The following is a 21,681-nucleotide window of genomic DNA, read 5'->3' as shown; positions in this document are numbered from 1 at the left end:
CCTGTTATTCACTGTAGAATTTCATTGGTTCACCCACATAACCAAAAGGAGTTCCTCTAGTGTTTTCACACAGTTTTTCTGCAATTTGGGATGTAAGTTTTGCCACAGAATTCCAAGTCTTGCCGCTTCCCGCTTCTTACTCCAGCCCACTGACGCGCCTCCCTGCCCGGCCGATTGATTGAAGGGATCCACTTAACTAAACCACACAGGGCAGCCCCTGCCTGGGCCACCCTTTGCTAAGGGCCCCAAGGCAAAGGGCAGCTCCTGTAGAAACAGATCCAGTTCGTGTTTGCCTGTGTTCACCTGGGAAGCCTGGCAACATCAACCAGAAGCAATTGACAAGGTAAGAGTGGTCTAGATGGGGAATACAGCAACTACTGTATTGCGGAAAGCCATACTGTCCCTCTCACCTTCATAACATAGCTTACCAAGGTCTGCTAGCTAGTAAGTAATAGTCCTTTCACTGCTCCATTTCAACTGTTAAGTACCATTTCATTAACTCTTGGGTCCCCATCTTAGATGTTTTGGAAAATCTAGGTGTTTCTCCCTCTATCCCGGTATCCCAAATCTAGGTATTACTGCATTTATTGTTATGCCCCCATTTCAGAGGATCGCTTTCTAATCATGGTGTCTCAAATCTAGGTTTTAATGCATTCACTGTTGTGCCCCCATTTAGGCGTGTTTCCCTCTATCCAGATATGCCAAATCTAGTTGTAATTGCATTTACTGTTGTGCCCCCATTTTAGGTGATCTCCCTCTAATCATGGTGTCTCAAATCTATGTGTTAGTGCATTCACTATTATGCCCGATTTTAGGTGTTTCTCCCTTTATCCAGCTATCCCAAATATAGTTATTACTGCATTTACTGGTGTGCCCCTATTTTAGGCATTTCTCCCTCTATCCAGGTATCCCAAATCTAGGCGTTACTCTATTTACTGTTGTGCCTCCATTTTAGGCGTTTCTCCCTCTATCCAGGTGCCCCAAATCTAGGTATTACTGCATTTACTTTTGTGCCCCTGTTTTAGGTGTTCTCCCTCGAATCATGGTGTCTCAAATATAGGTATTACTGCATTTAATGCTGTGCCCCCTCCCTCTATCCAGGTATCCAAAATCTAGGTGTTACTGCATTTACTCGCCCATTTTAGACATTTCTCCCTCTATCCTGGTATCCCAAATCTAGGTGTTGCTGCATTCACTGTTGGGCCCCCATTTTAGGCGTTCTCCCTCTAATCATGGTGTCTCAAATCCAGGTGTTGCAGAATTCACTGTTGTGCTCCAATCTTGGGCGTTCTCCCTCTGGTCATGGTGTCTCAAGTCTAGGTGTTGCTGCCTTTGCTGCTGTGCCCCCATTTTGGGTGTTTCTCCCTCTTTCCAGGTGTCCCAGGTCTGGGTGTTGCTGCATTTGCTGCTGTATTGCCAATTTGGGCATTTCTCCCTCTATTCATGGTGTCTTGATTCTAGGTGTTACCCTCTCACCCCCAGATTATTTTACATCACTCCCCGTCCCTCCGGGTACCTCTCCCACTGCTCAGGCTCTCCATCTAGGGAGAGCCCAGCTGGCGAGACCAGTCAATCGTATGGGACCTAGATAAACAGCATCGAAGATGAACTCCATCCAAGTTTAAGGTATGGATACCTTGCACCACGTCTGTGGACACAGGCGGCAGTCACGGCCACCCATCCATGCACGATAGAATGCAGCTATGGCTAAGCAATTCTGGTCTAGCAGCTTGCATAGCCATCCACACTGAAAACCCTGATGTACCTCAACAGCTCTGCCATTACTAACGCGCGACAACCTATGAAAAAATTTGTTCTCGCTGGGTGCACATCGAGTCTCCGGCACTAGCGCTCTATTCTAAATCCCCAACAGCACCCACCTACATGCCTGATGCCTGACGCCTGTGCTGCTCACTGGAGCCTGTCCAGCCCACCTACGTCCTAACATGGCAGAATGCAAACACGCATCTCAAAATTAGCTCTTATAATCTCCTGCACATGGACTTTGGTCCCGGAGGGTGTTCCAACCTCAAAGCGCATTGAGGCCATACCTATGGGGAAAGGGTGCTATATAAATGACGAATACAATACAATACAATTTCAACCCATTGTTTAAAAGACATTTGTGGGGAGCAAATCCCCCTCCCAAACCCACATAAAGGATTTGGGCTCACTTCTGCAAACTCAGTGACAATGTTACGTACCTCATTTAAAGAATTCCCCAAAAGCCACTCAATTTAAAATGTTCTTGAAGGTGAGTGAAAGTTGTTGAGGAAGCACTGCTGGTTTATCTTTATTTTACAGTTTTTCAATATTCTCTGAGGAGCTGTCGTTATGTTTAATAGTAGAAAAGTATGGTGATGCAATGGCGCAACATACTACTGATGCCAAACAAATGAAAAAGTGATATCATTCTTCACAGAATGTAACAGGATAATCCGCAGATCTGCGCACTGGCTTTCGGTGTTGAGGGCCAATCAATTTAAGTCACTTTGCCTGGTTCATAGTGACATTCCTTGGGTCGACGCAGTTTTTCACATCCACACAATTTCCCTCTAGTCTTTATGCCAACCAAGCTTGCTAGTGTCCACAAGCTTAAAAGCACCATGCAGTGATCTGATAGGTGGAAGGGCCTTTTCCTTTTTGGCCACTGTTATTTTAAAATCCTTGCTACATAATCTCAGGAAGTAGAGGGGCATCTAGCTTTTCTTCAAGAATTCAACACCCTGCATTTTCCTGCCTTCGCTTTTGCTACATTGGTCCACCTTCTCCTTCCCAGTGCTATGACGCCTCTCTGGAGGCGGAAGAGTGCTATGAAGCCTCTCTGGAGGCGGCCATTTGCTTTGTAGTGCAACTACCAAAAGGCTTCATGAATGATTTTATGTTGGTCTTTCTGTTTACTCCTCTAAAAGTCTTAAATTAAGGAACACCCTGGACCACGAGCACAGAATACAAAATGGTGCATATAGACTTTTAAGGTGCACACCTTAAAGGCAACATATTAGGTATGTGACAAAGTTGGGGTAAAATAAGGGGACTTTGTGCTTGGGTGCCCAGTATTCAATTGAAACTTGGTTAGCTGCAACCCCAGTTGATATAGATGTTACCCTAGACCGGGACAAAATTTGATCACAAAAAAGGAAGTTCAACTGTAATTATTGCGCTAGTCCATGACGTATACAATTGGATTTTAATATTCCGTGGTATGGTACAATTCTTGATGTGGTACCTAACAATTCCAGCTACTGGTTGACCATAAAGCACTAGTATTGTGCCATTAGAATCATTATTCATACATATAACCACTATTATCCTTCATGTTGATATTCAGCAAACATTGCGGTAAAAACATGGTAAAAAACACAACATTGCACTTTTCAAACTAATGAAACAATCTCTGGGGAGGTGAGGGGTAATGAGGATGGGACGGGATATGGCCTTAAAAAGCAAAAAAAACAGTTTTTTTTTCTTTTCCACTGTCCGCAAACAGTCCGGGGCAGTCCTGTGATGTTCACGAACATCTTAGGTGTTCAGGGGTATCTATGCTTATTTGTGCATTACAGGGTCTGCATAAATTAACAATTAACAATTACTGACAAAAACACATAAGTATTACACTATTTTGAAACATCGAAGCCTTGGGTAGAAGCTGAGGAAGCCACTTGTGTGAGAAATTAAAGAATACAAAGTGATTATCCTTGCCCTTGGGGTGGTGGGAGCCGAGGGATCCACCACAATGCCCTGGCTTGACTGAAATTTTGCGAGACTGCCCCGGCTAGCCTCGGCCCACTTAACGCCCTGCCTGCGACAACTACAGTGACTGTGCTTAGAAACCGTTGCATGCCCCAGCTGTCAGCAGCAGAGTGGCGGCTTTCTCATTCTAATAAAGGGCCAGCAGCCGGCAAACAGCGTTCAACATGTCATGACATTTGTTGGTATATCCAATATAACACAATGCTGGGGAGGGCAGAGAACAACGCCACATGGGTGCAGCATTCTTCCACTGCCCTGTGTCCACGAACATTGTGGTAAAAACATATTAAAAAACACAACATTGCACTTGTCAAACTAATGGGGAGGTGGGGTGATGAGGATGGAATGGGATATGGCCATAAGAAGCCAATAAGAGGGTGTTTTTTCTTGCCTGAAGTCCACACAATGGTATGATGTTCGGGTAGAATCCTGTGATGTTTGCAAACAGCTGAGATAATCAGGAACATCCATGCCTATTTCTGAATTACAGGGTTGGTGAAAAGCAGTTTTTGGATGGCTTATAACTTTGGTGCCACTGAATGAAACTGCATTAAATACATTTGTTTGCAATATCATTCTAGACCTGACCCTGAATGGTTCGGCAATGTTTGGTGCTGTTTTGCCAAGAGGGAGCAAAATTAGAGAAGGGTCTCAAAATATTTGAAAGGCTTATACATTTGGTACCATTTGACGAATCTGCACAAAAGTTTGCAAAAATATCTTACACCCAAAATAGAATGTTTTTGCAAGGTTTGGTGGGATTTTGTCAAGAGGAGGTACAGTTAGGTTAGAGAGGGGTCACAACATTTTTAGATGGCTTATAATTTGTTGCCATTTGACGAATGTGCACAAAGGTTTTCAGAAAGATTATAGACCCAACCTTGAAAGCTTGTGCAAAGTCAGAATGGATTTTGTCAAGTGGGGGCTAAATTATATGACGGTTTTATGTATGTACATTTTGACACTTTTAAAAAAATCAAACATGGACGGGTTTGCAGCGAACTGGTGCAAGGAGCATTGGCAAGGACCTGAAAGCATGGTTTTGCAAATGTGTCAGTGTTTTATGTTTTGAAAAGTTTCATAATGTAGGTACAAATAATATGGGCTATACCTTTGGTGACTGAGGTATATAGCCTGTGGCATGACCATGAGGGACCAGCAATGGGGATAAAGTGGGCATGGCCACCAGTGACCGGCTAGTGCTGGACAGGATTGAAGCAAACATTTGCGAGGAGCATCAGCAAGGACCTCAAAGCATAGCTTTTCAATTCTGTCCTGTGTTTTATTTTTTTATAAAGTTTCAAAATGTAAGTACACACAATTGTGATATAACTTTGGTGGCTGGGCAAAGGGCTTGGCCCTGAGCAAAGACAAATGTGTACTCTGATTTGCTTATTGGGGCATGAGGCATGGCCGAAGTCCTAGGTTTGAACGGGAAAATAAATTCTGCTTGCTGCTGCATCCCGAAGCGCTAGACTGGATTGCAGCAAACCTGTGCAAGGAACATCAGCACAGACATGAAAGCATGCTTTTGCAAATCTGTCCTTTGTTTTACTTTTTCTAAAGTGTCAAAATGTAAGTACAAAAAATTGTGATATAATTTTGGTGCCTGGGCAATGGGCCTGGCCTGAGCAAGGACAAATGTGTACTCTGATTTGCTTATTGCGGCATGAGGCGAACATCACAGGACTGTCCCGGAACATCTGGACTGTTTGCAGACTTTGTAGAAGGAAAAACACTCGATGTTTCACTTTTTACGGCCATATCCTATCCTCATCACTCCTCACCTACCCAGAAATTGTTTCATTAGTTTGACAAGTGCAATGTTGTGTTTCTTAATATGTTTTAATGCGATGTCCGTGGACTACAGCAGATGTGTGTGAATCCAACATGGCGAATGTTTCAAAATATCTGATGCAGCTCATGTTTTTCACCCTCAAATCAGCGGCCGCGTTCAATGTCCTCGGATATCACGCCGGGCCCTGGTAGTCCAGAGGGCTGAATAGGGAAGTGAGTCCACGGACCGGACCCAGATATCACACATTTTGTTCCTATTTTTTGGCCGTTTAAAACAAAACTACTGAATGGATTTACACCAAATATAGAAAAGCATGCTTTCAGGACCAAGCTGCCACTCCTGGCACAAATTTAGTGAAAATCCGTCCAGCGGCTTGGGCTGTAGGCATGAGCAACCTTTTTTTCCATTGCATCTATGAGGAAAACCACATATTTTGGGACCCCCATATAACTTTGCCCCCCAGGCGATTTAGCAAGGGACGGTGATTTCTATCAGCCCAGGTCATAGTCAATTATGAGAAATATACCTCCATGCTGCATACATGGCAACATTTTGATAAAATGTCGGTGGAACAAAGAAATAAACACTGTTTATTATTCATTAGGATGCTTAGAGACAGCAAAGAGTGGATGCACACATGCATTTATTAAAGCATGTCGTTGTGGGCGTGTGAACATTTGGGAAAGTGTGTCCGGTGTCATGAGAAAGTGTGTCCAGCGTTGAAGACACAGAGGGTCTGATTTACAAAAGCATTTTCAATGGCCGACATATTTATGGAAAAAAATGGGGAACTGCAAACATTGAAATGTGATACAGCTGTGCATAGCAATGTTTGGGAAGAAGGACCTACTATTATTTTGAAGTCTTTTTTTCTCCAACACAGGTTAGCTTTGATTGTAAATATACCTTTTTTTAAAATAAGGCCTCTGGTGGTGATTTGCTGTAATATTTTGAGTGGGATTCACGATGGGATCCTGCAAAGTCATTTTGGGGTCACTTGTTTTCTGTTTCTTGACTACAGGGATGAAGGGAGTGACCTGTACGGTTCTGGAATACCAGCAACCAATAGACACTTTGGTTTGGGATGACAGTACACAGCGAGAGATATAGGATATTTGTAGCAGTTTGAGAAACCAATTAATAGGGCAAGCCAGTTAAACAAACTTCATGTAGAGAGAATGAAAACATATCTAACCAAAGATAACAGTGTGACAAAAAGAACAGTTCACACTCCGTGATCCAACACGGTACCCACCAACCTCAAAGAATCATGGGCCCTCCCACTATTGAAGAAACAAACCCTGGACCCCACCATTCCCACCAACTACAGACCCATCACCACAGTGCCTTTTCTACTAAAAATCTTAGACAGAGCCGCCTACATACAAATCCAGGACTACCTGGAGGCTAACCGCCTGCTTGGCTCACGGCAATCTGGCTTCCGCCCTCTCCACGGCACGGAAACAGCCCTGTTAGACCTCAAGACACAAATTGAGGAATTTAAGGATAACGGGAAAACAGCCCTGCTCCTCCTACTGGACTTGTCGGCTGCATTTGACCTGGTGGACCATGCAGTCTTATTCAACCACCTTGAATCTGCTGCCAACTTCACCGGAGATGCCATAGCCTGGGTCCAATCCTTCTTAGAAAATCGCACCATGCGAGTCTTCTCCACCACCAACTCAACTGACCCTATCAAAATAACCTGCGGTGTCCCACAAGGATCCTGTGTCTCCCCCACCATGTACTATATCTTCACCAAGCCTTTGTTTGACAAGTTGGACGGTTTGGGTGTCATCTACACGAACTACGCAGATGACACCCAGATCCTCATACCCCTTTCGGGCGACTACGAGACAGACTCAGTCTTGGTGAACAAGATATACACTATCATTCAGGCATGGATGGCCGCACACGGCCTCTGCCTGAATGACGATAAAACAGAACTACTAATCCTAGGCTCTGAAGTCAACATCCAAAACCTATGCCCAAACTACACATCCTTCAGCATTGATAATAGCCCTATCAAGGTGATGTCTGTGGTTAAAACCCTTGGATTCTACCTGGACTCCTCACTCTCAAGAAGCAGGTCAATTCCCTCGCCTCCTCCACTACCTACACCTGCAAACTCATCCGTGCAGCTCGACCATACCTTTCTAACGCCAGCTGCATTACCTTAGCTAACGCCCTTATCATGTCTAGGTTAGACTACTGTAATGCCCTGTACTCTGGAACCAACAAACATATCACCAATAAACTCCAAAGATTACAGAACAATGCCCTAAGAGCAGCACTAAATATCCCCTACAGAGAGCACATCACTAATTCCAGGAAAGAGGCTAACTGGTTAAAAATAACAGACAGAATCCTACTTAAAACAGCATCCCTCACATCTAAATGTCTAAACAACCTAGTCCCCTGTATTTTATGAAAAAAATGAACAGGAACATTTCCACGCGACCCACGAGATCTGCTAACACCTCCAAACTTGAGATTCCAAGGTTTAAACGCTCCACTGCAGGAGGATCCAGCTTTCCTGTCAAAGCTGCTCACTGCTGGAACAAACTACCACTTGAACTCAGAACGGAGCAACCGTACCTGAAATTCAGGCACAAGATAATCAACTGGCTGCGTGCCAATGACACATAATCTTTCACCTTGCCTCCTACCGAGCCATCCTACCCATTGCCTGAACACCCCTAGACATGCCCCGCCTCCGGGTACATGCTTCCATATATTCGTGTATATATCTGCTTTATGGTGCTGTGTTTTATATGCTTATGATTGTATATAATTTCACATATATTTGCTCTCTTTTGCCACTGTGTTGTATATACTATGCCAAACACTGTAACAAGCTTAAGTATTCATGCAAACTGTTGCGCCCAGCTACCCTTGGGTTTGGCGCGCAATAACAAATAAATAAACAAACAAACAAACAAACTATAGTGACCTTTAAGATTTCGGACTTTCATGTGTGGTTATAAAGCCTGCTGCTGTGTCCAGTTAATGGCACATGTGTGACCCATTCATCTCCTCTGTTAGGTTCTGGCACAATCGATTCCTTACTCTATGTAGAGTGTTCTTCCTGCACTGCTGCATTCTGGGAAGCACTGTATCTCATTAGCATGCTTACTTACTCCTTGGTAAATGTCATGGGGGTTGTAGGCCTCCGCGTCTGCCGCTTGGGGGCACTGCCCATCTTCCTTCTGAAGGAAACGGTTGAGGATGTACCATTCAAGCTCTGTGCCCTGGAGGGGAAAAAAAGACTTAAATTAACAATTGTACGCATATCATGTGCTGTTAAGGAATAAGGGGGTTTCTTGTGTGATGCTGGCAGCCTGCAATTGTAAGCCATTCCCAACTTGCCCATACTGGGGAACACATATTCCCCACTAAATTGTACAAACATTTTATTTCCAGCCTCAATGGCTCTGTTGACAACAGAAGCATAAACACATGTTGTAGAATTGCCCTACTTTCGAAAGAAGCTCACAGCCTTAAATGCAGAAGCATTGGCAATGCCAACAGTTTGGGTTTTTGTGTAGGCGACGGAATGGCACTTGCCAGGCATAGACGTAGTGTATAAACTAGCCATTGATGGTAGCAAGTGAAAAATGGTGCAGGTACCTGGGCATCTAATAGCAGTGCCTGACAAATACTTAATACGTATGCATAAGCCAAAACTGTTGGCTTTGCCAATGCTTGTTTTTAACAGGACTTCGAGTGCTGAAGGCAGACCTGGTTAAGACATTTATGTCATTAACTATCAGAAGACTGCTTTGAAAAACCACTAGCAGGCACTTTGAGTGTAAAGTTTGATAGTAACGCTTTATTAAAGTGAGTTCAAAGAGTTGCCAAGAGGAGGTGACTTGGCCGGGGAGGGGCAGGAACTGGGTGGAAATGGTCACAGGGACTAGCATGCCCAAGGGCAGTCAATGGGTGGGCAAATAACTAAAGAACACCTACAAGCTGTGTGTCCCTTCTCATATGCAATTTCTCCCTGTATGTACTCTAAGGAAATAGTTTTGGCTTATAGGTGGCGCAAGCAGCACCTAATAGCCCAAACTAACAAGATGGTACAGGTTCATCCAGCATTTCCCAATTTTACAGCTTGGTGGGTCCTGGGAGCCTCCCAAGAGCTGGAAAAGGAAATGCCAGTGGGCACCATGAGGGAAGCATGCCAGAGGCTGCGGAAATGTGGAACAGCAAGCTCTAATGTGTACAGCATAAAAGAATGTGGTAAATTGATCCCACTCCCACAATACCTCAATGTTGCAGCCCTCAATTGTCACATAGTAGAAACCACCTGCTCAGCCTTAGGAAGGAAGAATTACAGACCGGAAATGACCTGGTCCTCCTGCATATGGATCTTAGATTGTGCTCACTGCACTCTCTCATTTCTATTCCTCGCCTTCTCTCTCTTCTTCCTCTAGTTCCATAGCACTCTAAAGCCACGTGACAGGGGCTTTTAGCACTATACACAAAAAGTAAATAAATATGAAAAGCCACAAAACGACTTTAAAGAAGAAAAAAAGACGAGATTTGCTTCTGTCCAGTCTCTCTCAGCACTTTTGGCAGACTGGGGTTAAAGACCGTTCCGGAAATCTTTGAGGGAGAAAAGACCGAAGATTATTTGTCCGAAAAAATCACCTTTAGTCTTTTCTCCCCTGAACATTTGATAGTCTACCATTTCTTCGACTAACTTTGGTCAACTTTAATTCAACTGTTTTTTGTTTCTTTTGTTATGCCCCCCATTAAACCCCCTCCTTACTCATAACCCCTTTCACCACCCCACCTCCTCCCTACTCTCCTAACCCCCCACACACACATACATGTATATGTATATGCATTTGTATAATTAATTGAATCGACCAAAGTTAGTTGACCAAATGGCCGACTATCGTCTGTTAAACAACGGCATAGCGGTGTAGGCCTAGGGCTGTGGAATGTGCTCAGTTCCTGTCCTAGTATGGATTTTCTCCTTCGTGCAGCTTGCCGTGATGAGTTTTCTTTGGCTCGCAGAATTTCTTCTGGAAATGCTGATCCCAAAGACAGCTGGAGTTATTGGCACAGTGAGTGAAATATGACATTATTTAACATGCCACACTGCTTTTAAAATAGCGTTCACGCCGGCGGCTGAAAAAGCCGCTACAGTCACTCTGCCTGTGTGGCACAGTTCTTTTCTCTCAGAGTCTTACCTGATAGACTACCTTCCCTCCTACTATTAGGGACTCTTGTTATACACTTAGTAGGCATTTGCCAAGGTTTTCTTGCTCTGTAGCGTTGTCTGCCCTCCAGTTGTTGGTACATTAAGGTTTATGAGGCTAGCGGGACTCTACTAAGGTCATACAGATCTTCTTTGGTGCACCACCATTGAGTTCTCTCGAGCCTTTGATTCCACAATGTTGTTTGCACCATTTTGGCAAGGGATGGCGGTGAACCATTCGGTAACAATCGCCCCATTCATAATCTGTGGGCTCAATTCCTTCTGGGGCAGAAGCATCACAGGTTACGTCTGCAGACACTCCCCACACATAGCACTCTCAAATGCCTGAAACGCCATTACCACTGGATACCACTGTGATGAATCCAATGGAGAAATCACGCATTCCCCAGTGGTGACCTCCTCCCATGTGGCCAGGGGACAGTGCCACTACCTGATCCTGACCCTGGGGGCGGCAATGTGAAGGAGGATCACATGGAAGGAGACACACACCGGGGAGAGGTGATGGCTTAATTGGAGAAGGCGCAGTATCCCCCCTTTACCCATGAGGAAGACCCCTAATGTCCAAGAACCTGATGGCCTATTGCCATGTAAGCTCCAACAAAACCCTCTTTTCTTCTGGTCACTTTATCTGAGACTGTTCTTTCATGTAAAACCATTGAGAAAGACTATCCATTCACCATATGTCCAATGACAACCATGGACTCCAACTCCCGCAATCCCCTAAATTCTGAGATGAGGAGGATGAAAGAGTTGGTACAGAGTAACAAGAGCCTCAAGTGTAAGATGTGTGCTAGTTGATTAACTAAATCAACGGTGTGCAAAACATTTAAAGATGGCAACCACACTAGGAGGTGTGGCAGTGCAGGGGAAGACATTGGTTCCTCAGAAAAGGCTTGCGAATGCTGTAGAGACAAACTGGTGTGGCAGAGCAGTGGAGTTTGGCAGCAAAGAAGGAGAGACGCAGTACACAAGCAGGACGTGTCATGGAGACGCCGGGTGCAGCGAGAGAGTTCCTTTGCACTCAGCAGCTCAAAAAGCCAGCGCTCTCCTTATTGGAACTTGAGGGGAAGCAGGCGTGTGACAGCGGAGCCGTGAAGGAAGCCATAAGGAAGTCTGATCAACCACGGATGGGAAGTGAGCGGCAGAGCCACTTGGCGGAAGTGCAAACAAAAGCAAAAATGGTACAGAGAGGAGGTGAGTCAGACCAAAGCAAGTGGGGACCCCGGGTCGTTTCGGCAACACGCCAACAGCAATTTGAGTGTTATGAGATTGCTAATACAGAAACAACAAGAAAATTGGTTGAAAGCAGAAATGGCAAAATGCAGATTCAATCCCCAGTAACATATGAATGGATGAAATGCGAATGCGGGGGAAAGTTTGAATGGACATTGAACCAAACAGATATTCAGAGTCAAAATATATATATATATTTATATATATGCGGTTTTGGTGATGAAGAGGAACTGTGAAAACACATAACAAGTCCTGGATAGAAAAGGATATCAGGCACTTGACAATACATAAGAAGTCCTGGCAAGGGAGTATACCAGACAGTTGGAAGTACACAAAGAGAAGTCCTGGCAGAACAGTCCACCAGGCAGTTGGAAATGCATAACGTGTTCTGGTAGGGGAGTATACCAGGCAATTTTCAAACCTACAAGAAATGTTAAAGAAGGACAGTGTTTGTTAGACAAAGAAGACATTTTTGTTAAACAAAGATTGCTACACAACTTGTTGCCTAACAGGAGTATTGCGAATCAAGGAGAGACACAAAAGAACTGTTAGTAAAGAGGCATCCCATTTAAGAATCTAGAGGAAGGGAACCACCCTCCAGATCCAAGGTATTTTCACCTTGGAGAACATTTTCATTAGAGCCATTCTACTTTTAATTTGTAAACACTTATTGCCAATATCAGGTTGAAGACATTTCGTTCCTCACTTTATTATTGTGTTTGTAGTGTGGGGGTCAGGATAGGATGTTTTGGAAACAAGGACAGTTTTTAGTTTCTGACATCCTGACAAAGACATATCCTTAGTCAGATCCTTAGTTTTTGTTTTTTAGATAGGGAAACTCCTCTTTAGAATAGGGCCAGAGAGGCATTTTCCCAACCCATTTTCAGATGACTAAAAGTCTTTAACCAAAAACATGACAACTCTGTGTCCGGCTTTCATTTCTGACCCCTCATCCCTCACCTCTCACTCTCAGTGCTTGTAAATTCCATCATCACCATCTGTGGCCTCTCTGTAGCCTCTGATAGTGGCACTCACACTTCTCTCCTTCAGACCCTAGCCATTTGATTGATCCTTCTCCATCTCCTGGGACAATGGCGCCCCATCTTACACACTTGTTCCATGAGTGTCTCGGCAGGACCTGGCCCTGTCTTCTTCACACTATGCCCCTTCCCTCATGGCAAACTCACCTCCTCCTTGGATGTCACATGCCATTTGCTGATGGCACTCAAGTTGTTTTCTCCTTTCCCTCCTTCACCACAAAAGGATCCCCTCACATCACCAACTTCCTACCATTTATCACTAAATGACACTGCACTGTCTGGCGCTCAACTCGTCCAAGATAGAGGTAATCTTATTCCCAGCCTCTAACCCACCCCCTTGTCCCTCCCACATTTCCTTCCCCCCTGATCTCCTTGATGCATCGCCTAAGGCTCGCTACGTGGGGGTCTTCTTTGGCAGCAAACTGGAATTTGAGCATTTCATCACATATACTGCTCTGGCTACCAGACGTATCCGCCATTAGCACCCCATGCAGATAATGCTGCCAGTGGGAAGGCTGGCATCTACTGGTAAACGCCTGTGTTCTGTGTAATTCATCTGTGGCTGCCACTGTGGAAACAATGCACTTCTACTATCCCCTTCTTGCTCCCTTCACCGATGTTGGCGCTTTGATGCAGGATGTTCTGACTCCGTGTAATAGTAGGTAGCATAATCAATGGAAGGCATAATAGGACGCACAGGGTATCTGGTAGTAATGTCCCCATGCATAATATTGCTGGGAAAAACCATTGGCGACATTATATATGGTGACATCATGAATGGGGTTGGGTTGCAGGGATGTCCCCTGCCCTCGTTACAAAAAAAAGAATAATAATCAGGGGTTGCGGGGGTATCCCCCGCAAGTTCAGTGTAATAATGTCTCTGCAAACAACAGCAACTTTTTTTGCCAGGAGACATTTTTGCTGAGACATTACATGGAACCACGCATAGTCCCATGCACCTGAAGAGTCATAGTTTGCAAACCGCTTCTAGCGAATGGTAACCACCACTCACAATCGAGGAATGACCCTTGGAATCTACAATGGTCACTTGGTCACAATGACTTGATTCGAGGAAAAGATGCATTGTCACTTTACAGGGATGTGTGGGAATTGTTTTTTTACACTAACACTGTTCGGAGCATATGTCTAGTGTGCACAAAGCAGACAAAGGTTGGTAGTGAGTTGGGAGATTCCCACTGTACCCCATACAGAACCCTCCCAATAATTAGGCAATGCTAGAGGAACCACAGTTTTCAACAACCTGAGCATGTGGTGGCTGATAGTGCTACAAGCAGGGCTTCATACATTGCTTTTAATGTTGTGAGCAGCAGGTCCAGAGAGGCGCTAACCATTGAGCTGGCAAACATGCATCAGTTAATATCTGTCAAGAACCGAGGCTTCCTCCCTCAACTCCTCACCTGATTCTTCTGGGAAGGATTCTTTAAGGTTGGTCCCTTCTCCTTGAGGGAGTTTTGTCCTTTGGAGTTCGGACCTTCTTATTGTGTAGGTAGGGTCTGGCCCCTCCGGAGGCCACCTTGGCAGAGATGTAACCCTGACCTCGGGGATCCCCAGAGGGCCAGTCCTAATTTCCAGGGAAAAAGCACGAATGCAGAAAAAACCCTGTTTCCGAATGGGCTTAGATGGGGGACAGTCGGTTCCTCTCAATCGACAATGAAGGCGTTGTTTGCTCCACAACAAAAAGGAATGCTGGTTGAATAGATGTCTGATTCCACAATTGTCCAGACTGTAGGGAGTATAAATGGAAGAGAACACCAGAAGTACTCCAAATAGTATGCTGTGATGAGTAAAGGATTATAAGGAGAAAAGGCAACACCACGTGATAAGTTACAGAAGATGAAATAAATGGGATTAGGACGAAAAGAATATACTGAGCAGGTTGTGAAAGGCAGACTGAAAGAAAATAGAAATGTATACAGATATAGTCCAATAATGCAAGAAGAAAAGGTTCCTAGGGTGTAGTCTGAGCCACGGGGACCCAACAAGTGAAAGGGAAAGGCAGCGCTAGTGGAAGTATGGAATACCGGCGCCTACAATTCAAAATGAAAAATTATAGGAAAGGCGGAGTAGCGAATGGAACGGGACCTAAGAAAGACAAACTAAGGGCAAAGGCACAGAACCAGGCGGCGCCGAGACACCGTGAGTAGAAGGAAAAAGAAAATAAGCCGGAGAGCAAAGCGGAACAAACAGACAAAAGAGGCACGGGCAGGAAGGAGGAGGGGGACTAAGGTAGGATTCAAGGTTGTCAGTAAGTTCACTTTAGGCACGGAAGGATCCACAGAAGAAACTCCACCTCACGAACCGAGCGTTGACTAACAGATACAACGCATCGGCTTGTGGGAGGAGCCAGCCTCTTAAAGGTACGGCGGCCATCTTGGGTGAGGACTGGAGCGCGCGCTGATCATAGCCTCCAGCGCTTCCACAATCTCCAGTTCCTGACAATATCCAGGAGCGCAGAACCGGACTGCACTGTGACCGAATGAACTACGCAGATCTGTGCCATCAATGATATCCATCGACCCGGGCACTGTCTGAACCTCATGCAAGCCTTGATGTCAAGCGCCCTCCCAGAATGCAACCCGACAGAGACTGAATGCATTATCCTAGGAAACCCCACTAAGCCTGCCCAAGTCCAGAATAGGCTGACTGACATGAATCTTGAAGGTTTTCACCGTCAACCCTCCCCCCACTTCAAACTCTCACGACATTAACATTGGCTGTGAACTTTCACTCAAAATATGCATAACCAAGGCAAACCAAGCAGCACTACTCTGAAAATTCTAGCAGGCTGTGGCATGCCTCATCACAGGACTAAGACCACATCACCAACATTCTCAAGGTGCTGCACTGGCTACACCCACACGCTCCCATCTTGTTCAGGAAAGCCTGCCTGCCTCAACTATGATTGCATTCTGGGCCCAGATATGCAAGTATGCAAGCTACACCACACTGCTGATGCCTCTCTGCACCACCTACGAAGCAGTCGCAACCAAAACTCAACGCAGCCTGGCCGAGAAACTCACCGTCTCCCGAGGTCAGAACAATAGCAGAGGCAGCTTTTGGTGCTGGGTGGGCAGGTGGATAATAGGGCACCAGTCGGAGGCTTGGGAGGGTCACACTGGGCACCAGGGGAGAGCCAGGTGGGTGGCTTCCTCCCATGCACGCCCCACCTGGCTCCGCCACTGGTCCAGAACACCACCTGAAACCATGACATAGACAGACTTTGACCAAAGAACTGCAAGTGGAAAAAACTAAACAAAACAGACCTTTTCCTAGAACAAGATCCCAATGGAAATAAGATAGGCCTCCGCCCAACGCTTCAGAAAGAACATGAAGACCCTACTCTTCAATGAACATCCGGCCAATCACAGATCCATCCACTCAGCTGTTGCTGTCAGCCTCGCGAGCTCCATCCACCTCCATCTACCCATCTCAGCTGCTCTGCTACCCCGCCCCGCTGCGTGGAACCCTGTGCGCATCCCTCAGGTACAGCGCTCTGCTTTCTCACAGCTGGGTGTGCATTTTATACATTCCATACACAGAAGCACGGTCCAATGGCCAAGCACGATGTGAACGCATGCGGCACTGTGACCGGCCGGTGTCCCACTGCTGCGGGAGCTCTTTTCTGCACTGCACGGGGCCCTTTAACGTTCCACAACCAATCCTAAAAATTGCTCAACAAAAAATCTTTAGATATCTGAACATGAAAATTGGCCCTAATGGTAAATTAGACCATTCCAATATTATGTCAATAAAAGCATATATTTGCCTAAGGAAGGGACCTCGCCAATTCCAGCCTTGTGAGGGCGCTCCTAATGCAGGTGCGATTGAGGGAGTCAAAGGCCTGCTTTAGGTTTATAAAGGCTAAACGCAGCACTCTCTCCCTTAACCTCAATACATGTGGATCTTGTGTCAGGCACTGCACTACTGTCCCCACTCGCTCCCTGAAACCAGATACGGCCTCGACCCCTCCCGACCCTAGGAGGACTTCATGGATTCCATTCCTACTATAGAATCACGTTCAAATAAACCTATTGAGGTCCATATAGGTCATGGTGTCTAGGGGTCAATATATGGCTCTGTTTGCAGTGTCGGCCAAACACAGTTTCTATTTGGACGTGACAAGATCAAAAATAACAATTTGCATGTTAGCAAGTAGCGCCTTGATGCCTTTACCGCTCTTGTTCGTGCTTTATCAAGTATCCATACAATACAATGATAATCTTCCCCACCGAGTGCAGACCTATGTGGCAATGTCTTCCGATTGTTTAAAAAGCAAATATTAACAACATGTTTAAAGTATAATGAAAACAAAACTGCCTCCATCAAATCATACGTATAACATGTCTTTATTGACAGAAGTCAATGTATTCATTTCATGTTTTGTTCAGTATGGTGCTGCAGGCAGATGGAACCGCTTCAGGGCGCTTGGGGACGTGCTAGATGACCAGAGGAATGAGTATCAGTCACAGCACAGGCCCTGAGTTGCAGTCCTGATACTGTGGTGCCATTACTGGAAAGGGTCGATCGTAGACACGATAAGCGTTTGCAAATTGGCAGTGCTTCTTTAGTACTTTGCTTTCCTAGGTGTTCAGCTGTGCATGTGTATCTGTGGGGACCATGCGTCGCTTGGGGGTATCTTCCAGGCGTCTGATGTTCACAAGGGGTGGATTCCACAGCTGTGTGCCATTGGAAGAGAGAATTAAGCCTGGTCCGTGTGCCTTTTGTGTTTTTGTACGCACAGGGGCTTTTCTAGGACGATCAAATGTTCCCTGGTTGAGTGGCACCATTGTATCTCGCTGGCGAGAGACAGCGGTCTGATGTTTCCAATGGCCCGGTGGGCTGTGCACTGAATTTTGAAGTCAACCCAGTTTAATGGGAAAGCCAGCTGAAAGCTTTCAGTTCTCACATACAAAATAGAGTTTAGCTTAGTATTTGATTGTAAAATCTTTAAATTAAGACACAATTTGCAAAATATAGGGCCTCATTATGAGCTGGCCGGACCAGAAATAAAGGGCTGGTATATCTTTCTGGACCGGCCAACTCCTAGTCTGCCCCTACTGGCAGAAAAATGCCTGAATCCCCACAACTGGTACTAGCTGTGCCAGTGATTCAGCCAACCCCATCCCATGGAGTCCTATTGGACTCCGTGGAATGGGGATTTACTGGAGTCTACACCACCCGTAATATCTTGGTAATACCGGGCTATTGGGTGGAGGAGACGGTACGGTAGTTTCCCAGTATCCCACCAGAATTACCGGCACGGTACCAGGGAACTAATAATGAGCCTCATAATCTCAAAATAGGTATTTTGAGCCCAAAGAATATCTTTGCAAATTGTTCCATTGAACTGATAATTTCCAATAAATGCCTGCTATGGAGTAACTCCCCTCTTTATAATACAGCACGCACAACAAACGGTTGCATTTTGGACTGGGTTGTGTATCTAAATTTAGAAATGACCAATATAACATCCATGGATGTGTCTTGGTCAGATCACAGGGTGACCTTCTTTACTTTACCAAAAATAGCCTTATGTATGAAATCAGATTCTACACCTTTCTTTTCCAGTAATATTCACTTACTGACTAAAGAGAAATTGACCTCGGCATTCAACAGCCTGAGTCATGACCTTGGTCAAAATGTTTATGTTCATCGATTGATGTCACTTCATAACACTTTCATTTGGAAATTAGAGGACTCAGTGGCTCTATTAAGACCAAAGTCAATGAAGAGATCTCTTAAATAAAATGCTTGTAACATTTCTCTACTAAGAAATATTAGGGGCCAAATTAGACTACTAGTGAAGGTGGTGTAAAAAGCCCTCACTGTATTACAATGTCATGCTTAAATCCTTACACAGAGCATACCAGAGGTCCATCATTGAAGCTAAGAAGCAACATTTTTTCTGATTAAATCCATTCTGCTCAAAATGCTCCAAAAAACTGTTTCAAATTTTAGCCAAACTAGATAACCTCTTTCCTACCTCTACCTCAGTTACCCCCTCGGAAGGTTGATGTAACGCACTTCAAGACTCCTTCACTACTAAAATTCTGGACATTAAAATAAAAATTGTGAGTCTGAATTCAGTATCTATTAATGAGCCCACATTGTCCTCAATCTTCTCCACCTTTTTAACTAGTTCCAAAGATACTAACAATCTACATTGTCTCTTTGTAATGGTTTTGGATAATTTAGAATTTCCCTCTCTATTTTCATTTATCAGGATTTCTCCTAAACAAGTGATCAGGATTGTTCGTAATATGAATCCCTTGCACTGCCCTGTTATGTGTGCCCTGCCTTTATAGTGACACGATACACCGAGACATTGGCTCCTTTGATTGCACACTTAATAAATTGCTCCGTTATGGAAAATCTAATCCTGCGGGACCTCCTTAAACATATTTGGATAACTCCTCTTTTGAAACAAACACCATAAGATCAATCCTTATGCACCAATTACAGACCTATCTCTAACTTCTCTTTTTATTGAAGTTATTAGATAAAATCACCACCAGTCAACTTAAAGAGCATTTAGAAGATACAGATAATTTGGGAGATTTCCAATTAGGGTTTAAGCCCAAATGTAAGAGTGAGCTGGCTCTGCTGGATATAAAAGAGGAGTTTCTCCAGATTCTTGATGATGGCCATGATGGATAGTTTATGCTTTTGGATGTTGGCCGCGTTCGATACTCTGATCCACGCCGTTCTTCTTTCTTTCCAGGGTAAAGTGATGGAGCTGTCAAATCACACAGTACACTGGATTAGAGCCTTTCTTGATAAGCGTAACACTGAAGGATGTTTTGATCCCTTTTCCTCTATGAATGCTCGCACTGAATTTCGGAGTCGCTCAGGGAGCGTGTCACTCCCTCGTACTTTTCAATAATTACATTAAAAAGCTTCTTGAACAGCTGGTACGTCATGGTATTTCCTTTCAAAATGACACGGATGATACACAACTAGTTGTCAGTCTCAAAGGCAATACTACACAAACTCTGACTAGACTTGAGTTTATCTCTGGCCTGATCAATTCCTGGATGAAAGACAACTGATTATGCCCAAACCCTTCAAGAAACAAAATTCAACTCATTTCTTGGAATAATTCCCCCGGCAACCAGTAACTATGCAATTTAGAACATATGATTTATTAGGTCATATCACAGAGCCCCAGGACAGTGTGAAATCACTGGAAGTAGCACTTGACTCAAAGTTGTCTATGTTACAATACGCAAATCAGATTGTCAGAAACTCTATGTACCACCCCATGCTTCTCCATCAGATAAAACCTTATCTGGCTGAAGACCATTGAGCGTGCCATTATTGGCTTGAGAATTGACGATTGCGGTTCTCTATTCCTTGGAGCCCTTAAGTATAGATCTAATCGTCTTCAGTTCATAATCAATTCATCTGCTAGACTGGTTACTACTATCCCTCATAGTTACCACTGCTCTGCTTCCTTCTCATTCTAGAGTTCCATTCACAGCCTTAACTCTTGCAGACAAAGCCGTGTATGGCAAATCACCACTTTACTGAAATCCCTGTCTTAAGTTATATCATGCCGTTAGGCCCTTAAAGTCTGCAAATACACTTCTGATTAACATTCCGCGATTCCGTCGAACTCGCACCCTGGGGTGCTCCTTCTCTGTGCACGCAGGAAATCATTCCACTGGAGTTATTATCTATCGGCAAACATCCTCTTGTTTCGACGAAAACTGAAAGAATTCCTGTTTCGTGGACCTTCTCATTTTTTTTTTTGTTTCTTCCTTGTTCTCCTTCCCATCTGTCCTTAGTCAGTGGTCGAAGTGTACGAAAAGAAGTAGTGGAACTATGTTCGCTACTGGCCTGCACTGCTCCCCACAAATCCCATTGCCGCGCCCCCCCCCCATGCACAATAAAACCCCCAAAACTCATGTGCCTGATCTTTAAGGAAACGTTGTGTGCAGTGCACTGCAAGTGCGCATTTCAACTTCTTCCTACACTTTTATTTTAAAATGAAACCGTTACAGGAACGGTCAAACTTAATTAAAAGAAGAAGAGGAGGAGCACCGCTCCCGACCGCTCCCGCCCACTTCGACCGCCCACTTCCTTAGTTCTTTGTATCTTTCATGTGTTGATGCGCTCGGATATCTTGTTTTGGTCGTGAGCGCTATATAAGTACACCAAATACAAATACACATACGGAACACAATACATGGCTACAGGTCATCTGCTTTGGTAGATTTTACAGGACTGCTGGGAGAGGGAGCGCGATTTGTAAAAAGAAATGAACAGAAACATTTTATAATGAGGCAATCCCATTGGAAAACGCTCAGGAATTGAGGCCGCCTCAGGAATGGCATCCACAAAAAGGTCACCCTGGAAATGCCCATAAAGGCAGGAAGCACAGGCTGCACATGTTTGTGCACAGAAGAGCTGGGTCAAGAGAAAGCCGGTAGGTGGGGCGAGGTGTTGTGAGGGCGGGTTGCAGAAGAGCGAGGGCACAGCAGGGGAGGAAACGGACAGGATGTTCAAGATGTGTTTGCTAAAGGTTAAACTTTTAACCATAAGGCAAATTAATACATAAAAAAGCCCACCGTCGGTGGATAAGAAAAACTGATGCTGCATGGGGA

General features: G+C 44.7%; 1 protein-coding gene across 2 annotated transcripts in view; it reads right to left on the bottom strand.

Annotated features, from left to right (window-relative positions):
• Positions 1-21,681, bottom strand: part of LOC138580873 (uncharacterized) — a 570,368-nt gene that overhangs the window by 242,773 nt on the left and 305,914 nt on the right. For both annotated transcript variants that reach the window (XM_069651760.1, XM_069651761.1), the window contains exon 5: positions 8,692-8,802. In XM_069651760.1, coding sequence (XP_069507861.1) covers positions 8,692-8,802 — 111 coding nt within the window. The remainder of the gene's footprint in view (positions 1-8,691; positions 8,803-21,681) is intronic.

Source organism: Ambystoma mexicanum, chromosome 3p (assembly GCF_040938575.1).
Source record: "Ambystoma mexicanum isolate Mex_15411 chromosome 3p, UKY_AmexF1_1, whole genome shotgun sequence".
In the NCBI taxonomy this organism is placed as follows: domain Eukaryota; kingdom Metazoa; phylum Chordata; class Amphibia; order Caudata; family Ambystomatidae; genus Ambystoma; species Ambystoma mexicanum.
This window is presented reverse-complemented; position numbering and strand designations above follow the sequence as displayed.